This window comes from Moschus berezovskii, chromosome 14 (genome assembly GCF_049115385.1).
Source record: "Moschus berezovskii isolate FMDL1 chromosome 14, NW_MosBer_1.0, whole genome shotgun sequence".
NCBI classification, from domain to species: domain Eukaryota; kingdom Metazoa; phylum Chordata; class Mammalia; order Artiodactyla; family Moschidae; genus Moschus; species Moschus berezovskii.
Window position 1 is genome coordinate 67,154,053 of NC_142473.1, and position 14,418 is coordinate 67,168,470.

General features: G+C 44.3%; 1 protein-coding gene across 1 annotated transcript in view; it reads right to left on the bottom strand.

Annotated features, from left to right (window-relative positions):
* Positions 1 to 6,284: 6,284 nt before the first annotated feature.
* The window catches only part of LOC129553672 (uncharacterized), a 197,641-nt gene continuing 189,507 nt past the window's right edge, over positions 6,285 to 14,418 (bottom strand). Inside the window, exon 3 of the mRNA XM_055422436.2 lies at positions 6,285 to 6,792. Within this exon, the coding sequence (XP_055278411.2) occupies positions 6,408 to 6,792 (385 nt within the window). The 3' untranslated portion in view covers positions 6,285 to 6,407. The remainder of the gene's footprint in view (positions 6,793 to 14,418) is intronic.

Genomic DNA, 14,418 nt, shown 5'->3' on the forward strand with positions numbered 1-14,418 from the left:
CATTCTTTGTAGTAGTCCCTCAGGCTTCTCTGGTGGCTCAGTGGTAAAGAATCTGCCTGCCAATGTAGGAGCTGCAGGTTCGATCCCTGGGTCGGAAAGATCCCCTGCAGGAGGGCATGGCAACCCACTCTAGTATTCTTGCCTGGAGAATCCATGGACAGAGGAACCAAGGACCCCCTGGCTACAGTCGATGGGGTCGCAAAAGAGTTGGGTACAACTTAGCAACTAAACAATGACAACATTTGAGTCCTCATTTCCCTGTTTTATTTTCTGCTTGGTATGTATGTATTGCCATTTATATTTGTTTCCTAGGACTGCTATATAAATTACCATAGAAGAGTGTGACTTTCAACAACAGAAACTCTCAAAGTGCAGGCTGGAGTCTGAAATCAAGTCTTTGGAAGGACTGTTGTTCAGTAGCTAAGTCGTGTCTTACTCTGCAACCCATGGACTGCAGCACACCAGGCTTCCCTGTCCTTCACTGTCACCTGGAGTTTGCTCAAACTCAGTTGAGCCAGTGATGTCATCAAACCATCGCATCCTCAGCAGGACAGTGCTCCTGAATGCTTTAGGGGAGAATCCTACGATCTTTCTTGCTTCTTCCTGCTTCTGGTAGTTCCAGGTGAGCTTGCTGTGGCTGCTTCACTCCACGCTGCATCCGTCTTACGGCCTTTTTCCCCCTCTCTCTGAGTGAGTCTCTCTCGTGTGTGTCTCTTACAAGGACACTTGGAATTGGCTTTAGGGCCCACCTAGATAATCCAGTGGAGAAGGAAATGGCAACCCACTCCAGTGTTCTTGCCTGGAGAATCCCAGGGACGGGGGAGCCTGATGGGCTTCCGTCTATGGGGTCACACAGAGTCGGACACGACTAAAGTGACTTAGCAGCAGCAGCAGATAATCCAGGGTGATCTGATCTCTAGATCCTTAATTATATCTGCAAAAGGCCGTTTTTCCAAGTAAGCTCATATTCACAGGTTCCAGGAGTTAGGAGGGAGACATATCTTTTGCTGGGGGCACCTATCAACAAACTAAACTGCCTGACATCTTGTTTGTAAACTGTCCACCTTCCCTGAGCTAGAACACAAGCTCTATGACAACACCCTGATTTGTTTAACTAACTGCTGGTTCCCAGGACCTAGAACAGTAGAGCAGTAAAGCCTGCTGCTGCTGCTGCTGCTAAGTCGCTTCAGTCGTGTCCGACTGTGTGTGACCCCATAGAGGGCAGCCCACCAGGCTCCACCGTCCCTGGGATTCTCCAGGCAAGAACACTGTAGTGGGTTGCCATTTCCTAAATACTCTGTAATTATTTGCTGAGTGAATGAGAGATTGTTAGCTTTAATGAGAATACTCCTGGGGGTGGGGTAGCAGAATTCTATAAAAAAAAATTTTTAATAGCTAACCTTTGCTGAATGAATAGTAATTTGCCAAGATTCCACAGTGATCAAATGGCAGGACCAAAATGCAAATCTAAGTGTTCCTTGCTCCAAAATCTCTGTTGTTTAATACTAAATTTTACTGCTCCAAATCTCTTAATCTGACATCAGTTCAGTTCAGTTCAGTCGCTCAGTCGTGTCCGACTCTCCGCGACCCCATGAATCACAGCACGCCAGGCCTCCCTGTCCATCACCAACTCCCGGAGTACACTCAAACTCATGTCCACAGAGTCGGTGATGCCATCCAGCCATCTCATTCTCCGTCGTCCCCTTCTCCTCCCGCCCCCAACCTTTCCCAGCATCAGAGTCTTTTCCAGTGAGTCAACTCGTCGCATGAGGTGGCCAAAGTATTGCAGTTTCAGCTTCAGCATCAGTCCCTCCAATGAACATCCAGGATTGATCTCCTTTAGAATGGACTGGTTGGATCTCCTTGCAGTATAAGGGACTCTCAAGAGTCTTCTCCAACACCACAGTTCAAAAGCATCGATTCTTCGGCGATCAGCCTTCTTCACAGTCCAACTCTCACAACCATACATGACCACGGGAAAAACCATTGCCTTGACAAGACGGACCTTGGTTGGCAAAGTAATGTCTCTGCTTTTTAATATACTATCAAGGTTGGTCATAACTTTCCTTCCAAGGAGCAAGCGTCTTTTAATTTCATGGCTGCAATCAGCATCTGCAGTGATTTTGGAGCCCAAAAAAACAAAGTCTGACACTGTTTCCACTGTTTTTCCATCTATTTCCCATGAAGTGATGGGACCAGATGCCATGATCTTTGTTTTCTGAATGTTGAGCTTCAAACCAACCTTTTCACTCTCCTCTTTCACTTTCATCAAGAGGCTTTTGAGTTCCTCTTCACTTTCTGCCATAAGGGTAGTGTCATCTGCATATCTGAGGTTATTGATATTTCTCCCAGCAATCTTGACTCCAGCTTCTGCTTCTTCCAGCCCAGCGTTCCTCATGATGTACTCTGCATATAAGTTAAATAAGCAAGGTGACAATATACAACCTTGACGTCCCCTTTATTTCTTTTCTCACTCGCAGTATATGATTATGTGGTCAGGAAATGAGAATAACTCACTTACCTAGAAATAGGCTGACACTTTTTTTTAAGCAATGAGAACCTGTCTTTAAAAAAATGAGAAAATAATATAGTGTAACCTAATTATAAGCATAACACTTTTAAAAGGTGCTAATATTATTTTTCCCCCAAAAGGGAATACTGGCTGGTTTATTAAGTTATACATAGTCAGATGTTAAACATATTTTGAACACTAAGTTTTTCCTTTCAAGTCAGTGCACAGAAGAAGAGAACCCTCAAAGAGACTAGTGCTTCTGGGGCTGAATTTAACACTATTTAAGGAAAGAAAACCTTAGCTAGGGGACATAGCTGTTAACATGGTGATTTGTAAAGCCTTAGATTTCTAATAGGGTCTGACTGTTTCAAGGAAAACATATTTTGTTTCTAGGTAACATTTCAAGTCTGATTATGAACAAATGCTACAAAATTGATCTGTAATGGGAAATACTGTTATGTCACAAAGCATTATCTATATGCTTAATGTGACTGAAAGCATTAATTGCTAGGAGCCAAAATCTGTCCAAGCAAAACATGAACATGTATTTTGTATCTCTTGTCTCTTACTGTAGATTTTCGAATGAATTCGAGTGTAACAAAGATTTAGTTAGAAAATCTGCACACCTGAAGGCTTTCTTCACCCGCTTAGATTACTGTACTTGTTCCTTGTTAGCAAATGCAGGAGTCATAACTGCTCAGAAGTGCCCAGCAAACAATAGATACATGGCCACTTGTTAGTAGCTCAGCAAAAACATCTTGCAGAGTGGTGAATGGCTGACTGCATTTTAAAGTCTTTCTAGATATTTTGCCACCTTTATAGTAAAAGTCAGCTTCCTCCAACTACATACAACTAAGATTTGGCTCTCTCTGTATTTTTTTTTTAAATTCTCTCTGTATTCTTAAAGCAAGTTCATAGTGCTAGGATTTCCCACCAAAAAACCAATGAGTACCATAACATCTAACACTCTGGCTCATGTTGAAACATTAAAATTTTGAGCAGTGGAAAGATTGTGTCATCAGCACTCAAACTCATGAGATTTACATGAACTTGGAACCATTTCCAAGTATCCATCTGCACTCTCAAATATGGTCATTTCCAGGGTCCGGGACTGGGGAAACACACCCTAGGTATAATGCATCCCATCATCCCATGTGCTTTAAGTACCTGAGTCTTCTATAAAATAGTGCCCAATTTCCCACAGAGACTCATGAAAGAAAATGAATGTGAGGATTGGTTACTTTCCTACCTTGGAGGTATTTGTGTAGTGGGAGCACACAGTATTTCTTTTCTCCTATGTAAATAGTAATAATTCCTGTACCAGGCACCGTGCCAAGGACTTACATACGCTAACCGTTGAGCCCTCGCAACAGCCCCGTGAGGTTGGTACTTGTAAGAAAGAGGATACGCTGGGTTAAGCTGCAGTAAAAACCATACCATCTCAGTGGTTTACAGTAACAGACAATTAATTTTTCCTTTCTTAAACTCTGCTTTGGTTCTGAGCAATTGTCCACGGCAGCTGTGGTGTGGGATTCAGCAGGGCTCTCCATATCCACCTATGTCCACTGAGGAGTGGAGCACAGGCAAACAAACATGGTCATTCCTGAAGGTGACCCATGTCTCCCATTCATTGGTCAAAACAGGTCACATGGCCACATCTAACTTCAGGGGAGTAGGAAGTACAATACTGCTATTGCTCTGGGTGAGGGGTCAGGGTGTTAAAAACATTGGTGGCTGGCACTCCTGGGTAACCAGTGGTAACGATTTTTTCCATTTTATAAGTGAGGGAACTTTAAGGGAATTAATATCCAAAATAACACAGTTCATAAGTTAGGTGACTATATGATTGATTGGCCAGGTCAGAATACCTTTGCCAATGAAAGGAGTAAGTTTTAATCAACACCTCCCTAAATCCTGAGCAACCTGCACTGACCACTTTGGGATTTACAGACCCTCTCTGTTCCTCCTCTGGCTGGGATCTTCTTCCTCCTCCTCCTGAACTGAGGTGTCCACAGCCAAGAGACAAGGTGAGCAATGCACATGCAAGAACTCAAGAGCAGAGAAGTGAGACACACATAAAGGGGGTTTTCCCCGATGACCTTCCTGAGGAGGTCAAATGCCAGAGGTCAGATAAATCAATGCCTAATAACCAGGCTGCTGCTTAATGGTCTTGCCAAGATTTAGAATTCTTGTAGGAAGTGTTTTAAAACCTAAAAATCCATCTATCACTAGGTGAAATTGAATGAATTAAATGATGAATAGCTTTTAATGTTGTTTTTATCATGGTCAGGGTATTCCAAAGGTAGTTGTATGTGGTGGCGATTTGAAACTCATTTCAAAAGCAGGTCAGAGTCTTAGTACAATCAAAAACAATCAGGAAAGGTTATATTTTCAGAGGAGGAAACTGAAGCCCAGACAGATTAAGCTTGTGTGTTTCCCTATCTCAGGACTGAGACAGAGGTTGGACTAGAACACCTTCCCCAATTCCAGTTGTTCTTTTTAAAACCTCAATGTTCTCATCTGAAAAATGGCAACAATAACACCTACTTTATAGAAGAGAAATAAGGATGAATTAAGGTAACGACTGTAAAGCACTTTGTGTGGCCAGTGTACATGAAATGGTAACCATTTTCATTATTAGACCAAAGCAGGGTTCTTACATATTTCAGCATCAAAGGTTTACTTTTAGATTGCAACACATGCCATTAGTGACTGATGGAGGTCGTGAATTTATCAGAAAATTGTCAAAGGAGTGTTTGTTGTTTTAAATACAGAAAAGAACATTGTTTTTTCCCTTTTTTTTAAAGTTCGCATCTTACAAAAAAAAGAGTTCATGTGGTTTTATTAACGGTCAGAAGCTGAAGACATTTAAAGACTCATATCAGATTAGTGGTTTTAAATCACAGCAAGTATGCAGCCATGCTGCTGGAGATAAAGATGCCTGTAGCCAGCATGCCCAGGTGAGTTGAGAGACAAACCCACTCACTAGCTGAATGACTTTAGGCCAATTATCGATACTTGCACCCTGCAAACCTCGTTTCCCTCTTTGAAAAAGGAGGGAAGAGAAGCACCAGCCTGGCTGGGTGGTGTGGGGGCTCAGTGAGACCTGGGTGTGAAGCACTTTGCTGCGGGCCTGATGCACAGGGATGCTTGATTGGTGAAGCAATATGACACTCATAAAGGGTAAAAAACACCCTCTCCTTGGGGTGGAAAAAAACATGCTAAGGAATAAAAAGGAAATCATCTAGAGAAGGAAATACTGCCATTTGCAGCAACATGGATGGACACAGAGAACATTATACTTAACAAAGCAAGACAAAGACAAATATTACATGCTATCACTTATAAGTGGAGTCTGAAAAATAATACAAATAAATCTGTATACACAATAGAAACAGACTCACAGATGGAGAAAACACTTTTAGTTACAAAAGAAGAAAAGGAGTAGAGAGGGATAAATTAGGAGTATAGGAATAACAGATACAAACTATTGAGCATTAAATAGATAAGCAACATGGGGTGTCCGCTGGTGGTCTGGTGGTTAGGATTCTGGGCTTTCACTGTTCTGACCTGGCCTGGGTTCAGTCCCTGGTCGGGGAACTAAGATTCCTCCCACAAGCTGCATGGCACAGCCCTCCCCATGCCCCAGAAAGATAAGCAACGAGATTTACTGTATAGTACAGGGAATTATATTCAGCATCTTGTAATAACCTCTAATGGAAAATAACATGAAGCACAAATATATTTTATATATATATATCACTGAATCATTCTGCTGTACACCTGAAAACATCACAACATAAACAAATCAAATGTAGTTCAATTAAACAGAAGAAGCTGTTAGGAGGATCATCTACACTTTATTTCCTGACAGGCGTGACCTCCATACAGACGTTCACCCTGGAGCCGGGCTCAGCAGCTGCAGGAGGCCCCTCCGGAAGTCTTCGGGAAGGCCCACCGGCTTGCTGGTGGCCGGATTGACAAAGACATGCACTGAAGACCCTGTGGTACAGGCCAAAGAGGCAAAGTGAGCCAGCTTGGGGTGGCCGAGGAAGAAGCCATCGTTGAGGTCCCAGTGGTTGACAGAAGGTGTCTCCTTGCTGGGCTTTGAGGGGAACAGAGCAAGGCGGTAGTGCACGCTGGAGCGACCCACTTTCTCCACGGCCAACGCAGCCACTGGGATCTGAGGAAAACTGACCGGTGTGTGGAAGGTGCACTGATTGGTCACCATGAAGCCCACCATGGGAGACGTCAGCAAGCCCGTTTTCAGGCCGCAGTACCTAGGAAATTATATTACAGTGCTTATTCTGGGTCACCACAATGCTGTCTCCCAGCCCAACCACTGTGTTTCAGCCTAGTGGCACCCAGCTTCAATGGGTGAATCAAATCCCAGCTCCGCCCCTCACCAGCTGGGTTACCTAAGGCAAGTTACTTAACTTCTCTGTACCTCAGTTCCTGCAATAATATAATGTTCACAACACTGGTACCTACTTCAGAGGCTGACTGAGAAATAAATCGTAAGTGTCATCTAATGGAGTATAACATGTAAGACACAGTTCACAGATAGAGTAAGTTCTCATTAAACACTGGCTGTTATTATTAATATTGTGTCCATCTTGTCTTCACTTCTCCTGGTAAAAAATCGGGTATTTTTGTGCAAATGAGAGAATTACCGTGTCTCTTGGGCTTCCCTGGTGGCTCAGAGGTTAAAGCGTCTGCCTGCAATGCAGGGGACCTGGGTTCGATCCCTGGGTTGGGAAGATCCCCTGGAGAAGGAAATGGCAACGCGCTCCAGTATTCTTGCCTGGAGAATCCCATGGACGGAGGAGCCTGGTGGGCTACAGTCCACGGGCTCGCAGAGTCGGACACGACTGAGCGACTTCACTTTTTCTTTACATCTGCTATGAGCTTGTAATCTCGTTAAGGACAGTGACTGTGTCTTGTTTCTTAAGTTTGTTGACTAGAAATAAGGCTATGTTTGTGACAAAAGATGGCTCACTGGGGAAAGAATCTGCCTGACAATGCAGGAGACAAAGGGTTTCGATATCTGGGTCGGGAAGATCCCCTGGAGTAGGAAATGGCAGCCCACCCCAGTATTCTTGCCTTAAAAACCCCATGGACAGAGGCGCCTGGAGGGTGACAGTCCATAGAGTCACAAACCATCAGACACAACTGAGCGACCGAGCACTGCTGAGGTCAATGTCGAGGCTGAACAAAGTCAGAAATAAAAGCATCATGCTTATAGTCTCTTCCTTCTTCTCCAATGAAGTCTACTTATGATTTAAACAGATTAATCATATTATCTCTTTTTTTTTTTGGGAAAATTAAGACTGAATGTGAGAATTTGGTGTAAGAAAACGATTGTGGATTACCTACAAAGCTGCTCACTTCTGCTCACACGTTTCACAGAAATAAGTTACGCGTCTCCTTCCAGGGAGGGCACCGTGGGTGCCAGGGGCCAGCCACCTGGGCATCCACTGATGTCACCCATCATGACATTAGATACACTCATTTACTGACATGGAAAGTTGTTAGTGAAAAAGATCATATTACAGAACAGTATGCAGCATTCGATCCCATTTGTTTTTACAGGAACATACTGGCTTATGTCCTTATTGCCTAGAAAAAACTCTGAAAGGACAGACTCCCAAATAGTTTCAGGAGTGATCTAGCAGTGGAATTTTGGATCCTTTTTTTTCTTCTTTTGGTTTGTATAAATTTTCCAGAATGAACAAGATTTGCCTTTGAAATAATTTAAAAAATGTGCTATTTTGTTTAAATGTCTGAATATGAATTTCATTTCTCCAAAGAAGCACTGGAGAGACAAACAGGCTGGAGAAGCAAGCCTCCTTCTTCTGCCCGCTGGGATCCTGCCCCTGGCTGCACTGCCTGAGGAGCCTCCCTCCTGAACAAGGGAGAAGGAAAAGGAAAGAGGAGAGGAAAACCCAGCTCTTCAGTGTGACAGATCCAGTGAGAACCAAATTCTCCCATTTTTATTTCCCAGGCTTCTTTCCTGCAATTGCTTTCCTAGTTCCCTGCCACCTTTTCCTCATTCTTTTAAGGCACTGACAGGAAAGAAATAGTGCCTCCTCCCACTGGGAGTACAGCATTTCCTGAGCTCCCTGCAACTCTGAGCCAGGCCACCAAACCTTTAAATAATTAAAATGCAGGAGTACTTTCAAACAATGAAATTGATGAGCACCTGGTCACCAGGGCCTCACTGAGTGTTTTTCATTTTGTTATTCATCTTCTAAACCATCCTGCAAGGTAGGTCTCATTTCCCCATTGTATTGAAAAGAAATTGGAGCGGGGAGACTGGATCAATTTCCCAAAGGCATGCGTTTGTACAGTTAAGTGGTGGTCCAGGCCCAAAATTCAGGCTCTGGAGAGCCAAAGCACACATTTGTCTTTCTTTCTGGCTTAGTAGATAAAGTAGGTGAAGCCAAAATCTACATTTTAGTCCCATGAATGAACTGCATTTTCTTTACGTGTTCCTTTGACTTTAAGAATGATATTTTCTTTAAGAGCTGAGTGATGGCTTCATTACATTTGGATAACAGACTTCCTGTTTGTAAGTTCATAACAAATTTGATTTGACTGGTGGTGACCATAGGGTATTCAGGCTTCCCAGTTGGTTCACTGGTAAAGAATCCACCTGCCAATGCAGGAGACAGAGGAGACACGGGTTTGATCTCTGGGTCCGGAAGATCCCTTGGGAGAGGGCATGGCAACCCACTCTAGTATTCTTGCCTGGAAAATTCCATGGACAGAGGAGCCTGGAAGGCTGCAGTTTATGGGACTGCAAAGAGTTGGACACGACTGAGCACACATGACCATAGGGTACTCAGTAAGAATTTTCCACCGTTCCATCTTTTTTAGGTTTTAATCTTTATCAGAGTTTATACACATGAACATTAAAAAGTCAAACTGTTGCTTGAGGCTTATTACAAAACCAGTGGTTCTCTGGCTGGTCATAACATTGGTTATAGTCTGGGTCAGGGACTCATAGTAAATTCATTCATTCCACAGCCTCCACCGTTCACCTGCTCTTTATTAGATGCTGAGGCTACCACACTGAGTAAGAAAGGATTCCTGTCCTCGGGAGTTCTCAACTTCAGGGCAGTGGTGGGCCAGGACGTGTCCATTCTTGTCCTCTATCTGGCCAGAAGGCGCCCACTGTTCCTTTCTGGTTCCCCTTCTACTTTCTTCTTCTCTCCCTTTCCTCCATTCCTCAGCAAACATTTACTGCGCACTTCTGTGTTCCGAGCATGGACGAGAGAGCCGTGAACAGCTAGCAGGCGACAGTCCACGCCTTCACATGGCCATGGTCTAGAAGGGGGCACACTCAGAACTCAGGGTGACGAGCACTAGGCAGGGGAAGCACAGGGGATCTGGGAGCTCGTAGCAGGGGGTCTGCCTCCTTGTTTGGTATCAGGGAAGACCCTCTGAGAAAGTGACAACTAAGCTAATAAGCTAAGGAGAAAATGTACAAACTTTTCAAGTGAACAGTTGGGGGAACAGCTTTCCAGAAAGAGGAATGGCCTATGTGATAGCCCAGAGGCCATGTCCTAGAGACAACACAAGTCCCAGATGGCTGCAACACAGACTGCTAGAGGCAGCTGGGGAGCAGGCAGGAGGCAGACTGGGGAGGGTCTTGGTAAGGAATTTGGATTTTATCCTGGGGCATTGGGAAGCCACTGAAGGCAGGGAGTTTTTCATTCGTTCAGTCAAGTCTGACTCTTTGTGACCCCATAAACTGCAGCAAGCCAGGCTTCCCTGTCCTCAACTATCTCCCTGAGTTTGCTCAAACTCATGTCCTTGAGTTAGTGATGCCATCCAACCATCTCATCCTCTATCATCCATCCCCTTCTCTTGCCTTTAATCTTTCCCAGCATCAGGGTCTTTTCAAATGAGTCAGCTCTTCGAATCAGGTGGCCAAAGGATTGGAGCTTCAGCTTCATCAGTCCTTCCAATGAATATTCAGGGTTGATTTCCTTTAGGATTGATTGATTTGATCTCCTTGCTGCCCAAAGGACTCCTCTCAAGAGGCAGGCAGGGAGAGGCAAGATCAGATTCATTTAGTAAAACTGTGGCTTCAAATTGAACAATGGATTAGATGGAAACAGTGATGTGTGCAGAAGAATAATTAGGTAACTACATAGTTCTGGCAAAAAATGATGGTTCCTGGGACTAGGATGATGACAGCAGAGATGGAGAAAACTAGATGGAATCAAGAGAGATTTTTGCGTAAGGTGTGATGATAAATTGAAATGAAGGAGAGAGAAGAGCCCAGAGTTGCTCCCAGTCTGGGTGACTTAATGCTTTGAACAGGTTGAGCTGAGGTGCCTGTGAGACCCTAAGATGATATGCACAATAGGGATAACAATACCTCTGAGTGAGTGAGTAGGAGTTGCTCAGTTGTGTCCGAATCTTTGCGACCCCACAGACTGTAGCCCATCAGGCTCCTCTGTCCATGGGATTTTCCAGGCAAGAATACTGGAGGGCGTAGCCATTCCCTTCTCCAGGGGATCTTCCCAACCCAGGGATGGAACCCAGGTCTCCCATAATGCAGGCAGATTCTCTACCATCTGAGCCACCAGGGAAGCCCTAGCTACAATTTATTTAGCCCTGCATGACATACAAGGCCTTCCATGGATTATATATCCAGGAGGCATCTGAATCAATGGGTCTGATGCTCAGAAAGACGTCTGGGCTGCAGACAGGAGTTGAGCTCAGATCTAACATCAGGGTCCAGGCAGGGAGGGTGAAGAGTGGAAGCCACTGGCATAACACACTCATTGTGGCGGGCCTGCGGTGAGCTGGAAAGCAAATGCCCAGTCTGACCTCACGCAAATTCAGACTCTAAAAGATGCTGATGTTAAAAAGAAATACTCAGCCTCAAATGGAGCCATGGCTCCTTCAGACAGCAAACCAAGACTTCACTGCAATTTCAATCCCTCCTAGAAACGTGACCTTTGAAACAGTCAATCTGAAAAATCCAATCTGCGGAGTGAGGTTATCTGCATGACAAAGACCTCTGCTGCTCCCTGCCCCCAAAAGAAGACACTGTGGCCTGAAACAATCCTTTCTTTTCTTTGCCTGATGCCTTCTTGACCCATCCTCCTTTTACCTATAAACATCTTCCATTTTATACAACTCCTCAGAGCCTCTTTCTATTTAACTAGATGGGGTGAATAAAGCCAATTCTATCTTCAAGTTTACTCAGTTGAATTTTGTTTTAACACTGGGCAGACTAAGTAAAATTCATGTGTGTGCTGTCTGGATTTATCTTTCTGGTTCCTGGTTTGTGACCGGTGGGAGAGACTAAATCAGGCGAGAGGGAGGGCCGAGAAGAGGATGTCGGAGGTCGGGGGGCACTGAAATCAAGCCCAGATTCAGCCTGACACACAAAAAACTGTCTTTGAATAAGCTCTTAATGGATATTTCGTGGGATACACCAAACGACTGATAAAGCGATTGTGACGCTGCCTAATAATCGAGTGAGGTGAATGCCCATCTTCTGTGCTTTCTTACACTTGCTTTATAGAGTAAACTTTAGCATAAAGGGGTGTTTGACTTGGAAGACCCCTTGGGACTCACTTGGTACAGGGGCTCCCCAACACGAGCATGGGGCTCGGAATCTCCTGGGGAACCTGCACAACATCCAGATCCCCAGTGTCCTCTCAGACCTCCTGAATCAATATACAGGGCATCCCGATTCTAACAAAGTCCCAGGTGATTCTGATACACACCTAGCATGGAGTTGTTCCACTAGGGCTATCCGTTCAGATAAGGAAACTGCCCAGAGAGAGAAGTAAGTTGCTCATCTGCACACAGCTAGAAAGGGACAAGGTCTGTCTATACTCTGTGGTCATCCAGCCCTTTCCATTAACCTCCTCAGCCCCAGACACAGCCCCAGCCCGCACTTGGAGACCAGTGTGTCTCTGCGGCATTTGTAGCTCAGAATCAGATCAACTGTGTTCACGATGGCACCCTGACATTGCACCCAACTCCACCAGTTGGGCTTGGTCATCTCTTACTCCTCCTCCCCAAGCTCCTGTCTCCTTCTTTGAGTCTCCTCCTATGTTCTGCCTTGACCCTAGTGCTGAGGGCCTGCCTTGGTGCCTCGCCTCCCCTGGTTGCCTCTGGAGCAGGAGCTGTGCACACATGAGGGACGTGGTGCCTCTGGGTCTGCGTGAGAACACAGTCTTGTTGCCTCCTGAGGTCTGGAGAGAAGTGCCTGTCAGATGGTAGGAGGCCAGTGGGCATATGGCACAAATAACACCTTTCAGAGAGGTGAGGCTATTTTTGTCACTTGCTATAAATAGCATAGGATGGGCCATGGCTTGTGGTCAGTTACCTGGCATGTCAAGCCAGGATTCTGGCAAGAAGTCCATCCTCACACTCCCTGACACTAAGAATAAGTACAAGTTGGCCAGCATGACCCCATGACTGCGCCGAGTCCTGAGGGAGCGTCATGTAAGCTGCTAAAGAGAGACTCAGGCCAAGGGAATCTGCACAGAGAGGCCCCAGCTTGGGTGGTGTCAGGGGTTATGTGGTTACAAGGAGAAATACATATTTAGAAATACAGACCTGGGGAGAAAATACCTTAAATGTGAACATGTATAGAGCTAAAAGATTAAGATGATGAAGCTCACACTTAGGAATAAACTCTGAATGTCTTTATGTAAATAATTTATCTTCAGTCAAGCCTCTTTGGATATTGCTTTTACATAATCATTTTGGTCCACAGGGGCTAACTGAAATTAATTGTATGCAAGTCCCTATGTCATCCATTTCTATTGACCTTGGCCTGCAGTGTAAAATACTGGTTAAGAGCTCAGGTCATTAGACCTGGGTTTGAATTACAGCTCTGCTGCTGTGTGACTTCAAAGAGTCACTCAACATCCCAGAGGCTCTATTTTTCTCATTTTTAAAATGAAGACAATAACACAGACATGACAGGATTTTTTGTGACAATTATATAAGGCAATGCATACCTTATATGTCTTGGCTGATTACTGAAACTTAAAGATTTTTGAAGTTATTTTTGTTTGTTTTTTAAACTTTTTAAACAATTTTGGTCTCTAGGGGTGGAAATTTACATTTGTCTTTGGGTCAAATGTTTCCTTTATTTAGGGAAGACCCCTTGTATCAAAACCCTGGCAGCCAACCAGGGTGTGGACAAGGTGTTCTCACAGGAGAACTATCAAAAGGGCCAGTGTATTGTTTCTTCAAGTGGTTTTAAGAGCAGTGGAGGGGAGAATCAGGCGAGCAGGGCAAGAGGGCAAGGACAGGATGGATGAGAAATGGCAACTATTGCACTTTAGGAACTTTCAGAAAAGGCTGAGAAACGCTTTGAAGGGGAGGTAGGACAGGTTCAGCAACCGAACTAAGTAAGTTTGAGCCAGTGTACTTTGCATAGAAAACTTACAGAATTTAATGATTGTTGCAATGTCGTAATAGACAAGAATTTACTCAAGAGGTAAATGGAAGTTGTTTAGTCCCTCTGTGGCAATGACGCAATCATACCAATTTGTGGAGCTAATCCTTCTCACACTTGTAAAGTAATGCTCAAAATTATCCAAGCCAGGCTTTAGCAATATGTGAACTGTGAACTTCCAGATGTTCAAGCTGGTTTTAGAAAAGGCAGAGGAACCAGAGATCGAATTGCCAACATCCAATGGATCATCGAAAAAGCAAAAGAGTTCCAGAAAAACATCTATTTCTGCTTTATTGACTATGCAGACTGTGTGGATCACAATAAACTGTGGAACATTCTGAAAGAGATGGGAAAACCAGAGCACCTGACCTGCCTCTTGAGAAATCTATATGCAGGTCAGGAAGCAACAGTTAGAACTGGACATGGAACAACAGACTGGTTCCAAATAGGAAAAGGAGTACAT